The following is a 10011-nucleotide window of genomic DNA, read 5'->3' on the forward strand; positions in this document are numbered from 1 at the left end:
TACATACATAAGGTATGAACACATTGATAATGTATTCATTACATTCATAATGTTGTGCAACCATCAGCACTAATTCTAGAACATTTTAGACCCCCTCAAAGAAACTCACACTGAATAAACAGTGACTCCCCACTTTTCCTTCCTACAGGTCGGAGCAACCACTAATGTACGCGCAGTCTGTATGGATTTGCCTGTGGTTGATCAGGCAGGTTTCTCTAGAGAAATAGTACCAGTTAGGGATCCTCGCGCTCACTCGTGCACACAGACACACACACACACACACACACACACACACACACACACACACACCCAGAGACATTGAGAGAGATTTATCTTAAGAAATTGGCTCATGCAATTGTTGGTGCAGGTGAGTCTGAAATCTGTAGGGTAGGCCTGGAGGCTAGAAATTCAGGTAAGAACTGATATTACAGCCTTGAGTCCTAATTCCGCAAGGCAGCAGGCTGGAAATTCAGGCAGGGTGTGTATGTTGCAGTCTTCTGGAGAGAATTCTTTCCACTTCGGGGAACCTCAGTGTTTGCTCTTACGTCTGTCAGCTGACTGGATGAGGTCCCCCCACATTATGGAGGCTGATCTGCTTTACTTACAGTCTACTGATTGAAAAGTTAATCACATCTAAAAATTATCTTCACAGCAACATTTAGACTGATTTAGACCAAACAGCCATAGCATAGCTAAGTTGACCATAAAATTATCCACCCCCTGAACATTTTGTAGAAATAATACACATTTGGCCTTTTGAGCCTGGCTTCTTTCAGGTGGCATAATGTTTTCAAAGATCATCAGTACGACGTATCAGTACTTCATTCCTTTTTTTCTTTGTTAATTTATCTATTAATTTTAATAGCTTTATTGAGATATAAATCCCATACCATACAATTCACCAATTTAATGTGTACAATTCAATAAGTTTTAGTATATTCACAGATACGTCAGTCATTACCAGAGTCAATTTTAGAGTATTTACAACACCCCCTGCCCCCAAAACGCCATACCCATTAGCAATCACCCTCCCACATTACCCCGGCTCATCCCCCCATTACTAGGCAGCCACTATTGTACTTTCCATCTCTCTAGATTTCAACGTTCTGGTCATTTTATATGGATGGAATCAGATTCTACATGGTCTTTTGTAACTGACTTCTTTAACTTGGCAGACTGTTTTCAAAGGTTCATCCATGTTATAACATGTGTCAGTACTTCACTTTTATGGCTGAATAATATTTCATTGAAGACTGTACCACATTTTGTTTATCCATTCATCAGTTGATAGACAGTTGGGTTGTTTCCACCTTTGACTGTTATGAATAATGATACTATAAACATGTAAACTTTTTTGTGTGGACATGTTTTCTTAATTTTATTTTTTATCGATATATAATAGATGTATATATTTTTGAGGTATATATGATAATTTAATACATTCATATAATTTGTAAAGATCAAATCAGTGTAATGGAGATATCCATAACCTTAAATATTTGTCATTTCTTTATGTTAGAAACATTTGAATTATTCTTCTCTAGCTATTTTGAAATATACAATAGATTCTTGTAAAAGATAGTCATCCTACTGATCTGTCAAGTACTAGGTCTTATTTCTTCTATCAGACCGTATGCTTGTACCCATTAATTAACCTCACTTCATTCTCCCCCCACCCTGCCCTCACCCTCTCCCTCTCCTCCTAGGCTCTGCTAACCGTCATTCTACTCTCTACCTCCATGAGAGCCACTTTTTTGTAGCTCCCACATATGAGTGAGGACGTGAGATATTTGTCTTTTTGTGCCTGGCTTATTTCACTTAATACGACTCCAGGTCCATCCATGTTTGCTGCAAATAACAGAATTCCATTTTCCTTTATGGCTGAATAATATTCCATTGTGTATATATGTCACATTTCCTTTATCCATTCATCCATCGATGGGCATTTAAATTGATTCCATATTTTGGTTAGTGTGAATAGTGCTGCAGTAAACATGGGAGTGCAGATACCTCTTTGATGTATTGATTTCCTTTCTTTTGGGTATATACCCAGCAGTGGGATTGCTGGATCATATGGTAGTTCTATTTTTAGTTTTTTGAGGAACCTCCATACTGTTTTCTATAGTGGCTATATGAATTTGCATTCCCACCAACAGTGTACAAGGGTTCCCCCTTCTGCCCATCCTCGCCAGCATCTGTTATTGCCTGTCTTTTTTTTTATAAAAGCCATTTTAACTAGAATGAGATGGTATTGCACTGTGGTTTTGATGTGCCTTTCTCTGATGATTAGTGATGTTGAGCAGTTTTTCATATATTTGTCAGCCATTTGCATTCTTTTGAGAAATGTCTATTCAGATCTTTTGCCCATTTTAAAACCAGATTATTTGATTTTTTTCTTATTGAGTTGTGTGAGCTCCTTACACATTCTGGTTATTAATGCCTTGTCAGGTGAAGAGTTTGCAAAGATTTTCTCCCATTATTTGGGTTGTCTCTTTGTTGATTGTTTCCTTTACTGTGCAGAAGCATTTTAGCTTGATGTGATCCCATTTGTCAATTTTTGCTTTGGTTTCCTGTGCTTTTGAGGTTTTATACAAAAAATCTTTGCCCAGACCAAAGTCCTGAAGTGTTCCCCCAACACTGGTTTCATAGTTTCAGGTCACAGATTTAAGTCTTAATCCATTTTAATTTGATTTTTGTATATGTTAAGAGATAGGATGCATTCTTCTCTATATGGATGTTCAGTTTTCCAAGCACACTTTATTGAATTTTATATAAAATTTATTTATTTTATATCTGGGTTCTCTATTCTGTTCCACTGGTGTGTGTGTCTGTTTTAATGATAGTACCATGCTGATTTGGTTACTATATCTTCGTGATAATGTTTTGAAGTCAGGTAGTAGGATGCCTCTGGCTTTGTTCTTTTTGTTTTTTTTTAATTTTTTGAGACAGAGTCTCATTCTGTTGCCCCAGGTAGAGTACAGTGGCTTCATCATAGCCTACTGCAACCTCACACTCCTGGACTCAAGTGATCCTCCTGCCTCAGCCTCCTGAGTAGCTGGGACTATAGGCATGTGCCATGTTGCCCGCCTAATTTTTCTATTTTTAGTAGAGACAGTCTCACTCTTGCTCAGAGCAAGGTCTTGAACTCTTGAGCTCAAGGAATCCTCTGCCCTTGGCCTCCCAGAGAGCTAGGATTACAGGCGTGAGCCACCGCACCCGGCCAAGCTTTATTCTTTTTGCTCAGGATTGCTTTCGTTATTTGGGGTCTTTTATGGTTGCATATAAATTTTAGTATTTTTTTCCTACTTCTGTGAAGAATGTCACTGGTATGTGGATAGAGATTGCACTGAATCTGTCAATTGCTTTAAGTAGAATTGACTCTTTTTTTTTTTTTTTTTTTTTGAGATGGGGTCTTGCTCTGTCACCAAGGCCAGAGTGCAGTGGCACAATCATAGCTCACTGCAGCCTTGAACTCCTAGGCTCAAGCGATCCTCTAGCCTCAGTGTCTGAAGGAGTTAGGACTACAGGCACGTGCCACCACACCTGGCTGATTTTTTCTTTTAGAGATGGGGTCTCACTATGTTGCCCAGGCTGGTTTCAAAATCCTGACCTCAAGGGATCCTCCCACCTCAGCCTCTCAAAGTGCTGGGATTATAGGCATGAATCACCATGGCCAGCCTAGAATTGTCATTTTAACAATGTTAATTCTTCCAATCTTTGAGCATGGAATATCTTTTCATTTTTTAGGTCCTCCTCAATTTCTTTCATCAGTGTTTTATAGTTTTCCTTATATAGCTCTTTCACTTCTTTAGTTAAATTGATTCGTAAGTATTTTATATTTTATGTAGCTATTGTAAATGAGATTGCTTTCTTGATTTCTTTTTAAGATTGTTCACTGTTGGTGTATGTAAGTGCTACTGATTTTTGTATGTTGATTTGTATCCTGCAATTTTATGGAATTCATTTATCAGTTCTAAGAGTTTTCTGGTGGAGTCTTTAGGTTTTCCTAAGTATAAGATGATGTCATCTGCAAACAAGGATAATTTGACTTCTTCCTTTTCAATTCGGATGCCCTTTATTTCTCTCTTTTGCCTAATTGCTCTGGCCAGGACTTCTAGTGTTAGGTTGAATAGAAGTGGTGAAAGTGGACATCCTTGTCTTATTCCAGCTCTTAGAGGAAAGGCTTTCAGTTTTCCCCTTTGAGTAAGATGTTAGCTGTGGATTTGTCAAATACGGCCTTTGTTATTTTGTGGTATGTTCCTGCTATATCCATTTTGTTGAGGGTTTTTATCAAAAAGCAATGTTGAATTTTATCAAATGCTTTTTCAGCATCTATTGAAATGATCATATGGTTTTTGTTCTTTGGTTCATTTAATGTTATGTAGCATGTCTATTGATTTGCATATGTTGAGCCATGCTTGCATCCCCGGGATGAATCTTGTACTGGAAAGACTATTCCATCCCCATTGGATGATCCTGGCACCTTTGTCAAAAATGAGTTGACCACAGATGTATGGTTTTATTCCTGGACTTCCAGTTCTATTCCACTGATCTGTATGTCTGTCCTTGTGCCAGTACTGCCTTGCCTTGATTGTTGTTACTTTGTAGTGAATTTTGAAAATGGGAAATGTGAGTCTTCCTACTTTGTTCTTTTTCAAGATTATTTTAGCACTTGTGGGTCCCTTGCAAATCCATGTGAATTTTAGAATCGGCTTGTCAATTTCTATAAGAAATCAGCCAAGATTCTTACAGGGATTGCATTGAATCTGTACATCTATTTGAGGAACATTGTCATCTCAGCAATACTAGGTCTTCTGACCCGTGAATATGGGATGTTTCTGTTAGCATAGGTAGGAAAGTAAGACATGAGCAGAGGAAGTATGGAACGGGCAGTATAAACAAACAAATGGGATGCTGAGTAAGAGAGCATTCTGTAACAATAATGAGATAAGGGTCACATAAAGTGTCACACGAAACACAACAGAAACAACACAGGGCACATTATGCGACGTTGCAGTTCCCCTCCCCCACCATGGGCTTTGAGTGGGTTCCAGGACACATCTGGTCCTAACCATATAAGGTGAAAAACTCCCCTGCCCAATGGCAAGAAGGAGACAACATCCCCATTGAGCAAGAAAAAAAGTGGAAGAGACAACGTCACAAAGGAGGAGAGGCCAGACAGGAGAAAAAGGGATGACACAGAAACCCTGGGGCCACTGTTTGTTTGAACATGTGCCCACTCCTACCCCCTTAAAAGTGTATTCTTGCTTACTAATAAACTTCTTTGCTCACTGATTTAAATTTTTATGTCTCTTGCTTTCTCATTCTTAGATCCTGAGGAGACAAGAACTGAGGTGTTCACATCAACTAGTAACACTTTTTTTTTCTTTTGAGACATAGTGTTGGTCTGTTGCCCACACTAGAGTGTTGTGGCATCAGCCTAGCTCACAGCAACCTCAACCTCCTGGGCTCAAGCGATCCTCCCGCCTCAGCCTCCCAAGTAGCTGGGACTACAGGCACTTGCCACCACACCTGGCTAATTTTTTCTAGAGACGGGGTCTCACTTTTGCTCAGGCTGGTCTCAAAATCCTGAGCTCAGGAGATCCTCCCACCTTGGCCTCCCAGAGTGAACACTTTTTTAATTATTTAGATCTTCTTTAATTTCTTTCAATAATGATCTCTATTTTTCGGAGTATAAGTTTTGAACTTGTTTTGTTAAGTTTATTCCTAAGTATTCTATTGTTTTTGATGCTACTGTAAATGGAATTGTTTTTTTGATTCCATTTTCATATTCTTCATTGCAATGCCTAGAAAAATGCAAATGATTTTTGTATATTGATCTCGTGCCCTGAAATTCTGCAGAACTACTTTATTAGATGTAATGCTTTCTTAGTGAATTTCTTAGGATAGTCTATATACAAAGTCATGTGATCTGTGAATAGAGACAGTTTCACTTCTTTTCCCGTCAGGAGGACTTCTATTTATTTTTATTGCCTACTTGTTCTGGCTGGAAGCTCCAATACAGTGTTGATTAGCATTGGTGAGAGCAGACATCCTGCTCCTGATCTAACTGAAGAGGAAAGCAGCCAGCCTTTCACCATGAAGCATGAGGTTAGATGTGGAGTTTTCATAGATGTCCTTTATTAAGTTGAAGAAGTTTGTTCAGTATTTTCATCATGAAAATGGTGTTAGCTTTTGTCAAATGCACTTTCTGCATTCATAGAGATGAGAATGTGATTTTTGTTTTTCATTCCATGGATGCGATGTATTATAAGAATTGATTTTTGGATGTTAAACCAACCTTTTATTCCTGGGATAAATACCCTTGCCCACGCTTACAGTTCTTTTCATATATTGCTGGATTCTGTTTCCTAGTATTTTATTGAGGGTTTTTGGGGGAAGCCAGGGGAGGAAGGTGGGGCCTGAGCAGGCCAAGAAAATACAGCAGGGGAGGAGGGGCTGGGAAAATACAAAGTGCAGGTGAGGGACTTCCGTCCTCAGGCTGTGAACGAACAGGAGGGGTATTCGTGTGCACTTTGTTCTCCATCGGTGTCTGTCCTCCTCATCCCCTTGCCTGACAGCCCCTCCATCTTGCAGTCCCAGCTTCGCTTCCACCTTTGACTTAGCTGAGAATTGTCTGCTGAATAAAGTGTCCTTCCTTGCCCATGGGCACACTCCATCTCATTGTCTCCCTGAACGGTACCTGTGCGTACTTTGCCCTTCTTCCACAACCCCGAACCCTGCCCGCCGCCCATACTTTTTGCTTTCCTGGCATTGCTCCACCTCATCCCCAGCCTACATGGAGGTGTTCCACTTTCCATAATTCTCTGAGACTCCACAGCCTTCCGGCTGACCCCTGCAGTGTCCAGCCAGAGGTAGAGAGGTAAGTGCAATTGGAAAGCTGCCTGCATCAGAATCACTTCTGGGGGATTGATACAACTTTATGTTCCTGGGATCTCACCCTGGCCCAGCGAGGCATTTTTCCCGAGGTGGAGTGTGGTCGTTGCATTTTGACAAACTGTCCAGACATTATTATTCCACTACAGCTTGAGAAACACCGTGGCAAAGGATAACCCAAGATAGTCTAATGCAGGGAAGAGTTACTCACTGCCTGGGCCTGGTAGTGAGCTGAGCACTTTCAAAGTGGAGGGCAACAGGGTGAATGGAACCCAATGACTGAGGCTCAAGAGTCACAGGGTTAGGAGAGAATCCTGGTGGCCAGTCAGGGTCAGCAAAGATGCAGAGGTGGGAAGATGCCCTTAGTTCCTACGTAGACAGCTGCAGTCTCCATGGCACTCGAGAATCCATGGGGGAGGGGTACAGTGCACTGGAAGCAGGTGGCATCTGCACATGAGGGCTGTTCATGGTCAGGATGAAATCATGCGTTTGTTCCTCCAAGAAACACTGACTGAGTGTTGGCCCCATGTCAACTCCAGAGGGGACCTGGCCAGGTTCATGGCCCAGCAGGGAAGACAACTGTAAAACTATAGAAGCAAAATGTGCTCCACAGAGTCCCTTTTGCTCGCGGGCTGCCCTCGGGGGCAGCTCAGAGAGTCTTGACGCCTTGTAGAAGCTTCAGGGAGGATGGCACAGGCAGGCACGGACAGTGCAGCAGTGTCCAGCATGGCAGTGATGACTGCACCACCAGCCAAGGACAGGCTGCCCGCCTACATCCACTCACCCAGGCACAGCTCTTACACCATCTGGCGCTGATGAAGGCACACAGAAAGGCCACGTCACTCTTCTGTGTCAGCCATGCTCAGGGCCCAGCCACAGCTGACGCACCACCCACTGCTGAAGGCTTCCCCCAAGGACATGTGGGAGAGGGACTTGATTTAAAAATTATTAAATTGTGGCCCTCCCCTGCTAAAACCCTCACAACACCCTCCCTCTGGCCTGCACCAGCCCTCCCAGCCCAGCCCTCCGTCTCCTTTCTGCCCACTCCCGCCAGGGACTGCCCCATCCCCTCAGTGTGGAAGCCCCTTCCCTTCCAGCTGCACAGGGGGCAGCCTCCTCCGTCCCCTGCAGGTCCAGCGGAGAGTCCCCTCCCCAGCTCCTTCTCCACGTAGCCCGGAGGCTCCCTCATGGTCCTTCCCCTCCAGGTGTGAGGAGCTCACGTGGGGCTGAAAGAACACAGCAAGCGTGGAGGCACAGTAAAAACACACCTCAAGGCCAGCCTCCCATGACCACAGCCAAAGCCTAGGTCATCCGATTTCCCCACAACACTGGCTCTACTCATCAACAAAAGGCAAAATGTCAGTTTTTGATGTCCTTGTCAGCCGAGTCACTTGAAATGAAGCCGATCAGCTGCACATCAGGCAGCTCGAACTGCTCTGCTTGCCCTACGAAGAATCTGCGGTGCGACAGCCAGTGACAAAATGATCAGTACCCCTCTCTGAAGCTTTCTAAGTTGTGACTGTGGTAAGGTGGCATCTTCCCAGGGGGCTGGACCTCTCCAGACAGCGACCTGTCCTTTCTCTTATTGCACGACAATGAACACTTGCATTTTCCCTAACTTGATCTCGTTGGCTATTTGACCTGCGAGATGACTGGATTCGCACACACACTGTGATGCTTGTGAGTAGCCATGAGAGGGGACTCTGCCGTCCTGTGTAGTTTGTGGCTCCCCCGTCCAGCCCACGATCACCCCCTGCTGTCTGTCACCACTTACCTTTGGCTGAGCATGTCTGTGTAGGGCTCTGCCTGCATTAGCATTTCCAGGGCCCATCCCCAGGGCATCAGGAGCCCTGCTGGCCTCCCCGGGCAGGTGCCTGCCCCAAGTAGATGTGGAGTAAGTGTCTTTCGAAGGGGAGGCCGAAAGGCAGTGCCAGGTGAGGCAGCCTGTTCCCCCAAGGGACAGCCCTGGCCATGTGTCTGCCAGAGAGAGTTCGCAGGACAGCGGGGCCCTAACAGCTCCCCCCAACTCAGACTCTATGGCCTCTCATTGTTCTGAGCTATGAATCTCAGTCATGGGCCAGGTGCTGTAGGATGAAAAGGGGGACGTGAGCGGTGGGCACAGCCCCCTGCACAGGCAAGGATGGACCAGGGCAAGAGGACTCTCACCTCTCAGCCCGAGCTGGCTCCCAGCACCCCCAGGCCCTCCAGGCCAATGTCTCCTGACTGTGGCCTGTTGCTTAGCTGGACCAGCAAGGCCGGCCAAGACCGGGCCTGGGACACTCAGGGAACCTCAAGGCCAGCCAAGACCAGGCCTGGGACACGCCGTGAACCTCCCCCCGCCACATTGTACCCCTGCACCTCACTGAATTGCCCCCAGGGCTGAGCCCCTCATGGTGATGGACCCTGCTTCATGCCTCCACTGCAGGCACCCTGCATAAGGCCCGGAGAACAGCACACGGCACCATGAGTGGGTTAATTCAATGAACGCAAACCCCTCTTCCTTTGCTCCTGTCCTGGATCTTGCAAGGAGATGAATAATCCAAGGATCTTTGATAAGATAAGAGCCCCATCCCCTCTTCCCAGCAGTGGGGGAGGAGGGAGAAGCCTCTTTGCCAAATTCCACCCCTGTGCACCCCCACTCTAGACCTTGATCTGGCCCTGACCTCTGCCCTGGGCTTCTCAGGCAGGTCCAGGGACAATTTCTTCCATGACGTGATCTATCTGCCAGTGCAGGTCCCCAGGAGAGATAAAAGGATTTGGGCACAGGGTAGAGGAGTATCAGAATGGCATTCAGGGCAAAGGCAGACATCTGGATGGCAGGGCCCTGGCTGTTTCTGCGAGGGCCACGGCCACTGGGCACCAGAGCCGCTCTGGCCCCCAAGGCGGTGCTGCCCTTCGAAGCCATACCCCAGCGTCCCAACAACAACTGGATGAGGACGCTGCGGATCTGGAAGGAGCAGGGCTATGAGAACCTTCACTTGGAGATGTATCAGAACTTCCAGGAGCTGGGGCCCATTTTCAGGTAAAGCCCTCCCTGTCCCTCGCTGAGAACACCCAGAATCTTCTGCCCCTGCTGGCTACCCAGGCCCTTATCAGGCACACAGCACTGCCATT

The 10011-nt window shown here is 45.1% G+C and overlaps 1 protein-coding gene across 1 annotated transcript in view; it reads left to right on the forward strand.

Moving 5' to 3' along the window:
- The first annotated feature begins 9680 nt into the window (after positions 1-9680).
- LOC105813360 (cytochrome P450 11B2, mitochondrial-like) overlaps positions 9681-10011 on the forward strand; it is a 5238-nt gene continuing 4907 nt past the window's right edge. The window contains 1 exon segment of the mRNA XM_012648007.1: positions 9681-10005. Coding sequence (XP_012503461.1) covers positions 9681-10005 — 325 coding nt within the window.

The sequence above is a fragment of the Propithecus coquereli genome, unplaced genomic scaffold (assembly GCF_000956105.1).
Source record: "Propithecus coquereli isolate 6110/MARCELLA unplaced genomic scaffold, Pcoq_1.0 Scaffold28, whole genome shotgun sequence".
Lineage (NCBI taxonomy): Eukaryota > Metazoa > Chordata > Mammalia > Primates > Indriidae > Propithecus > Propithecus coquereli.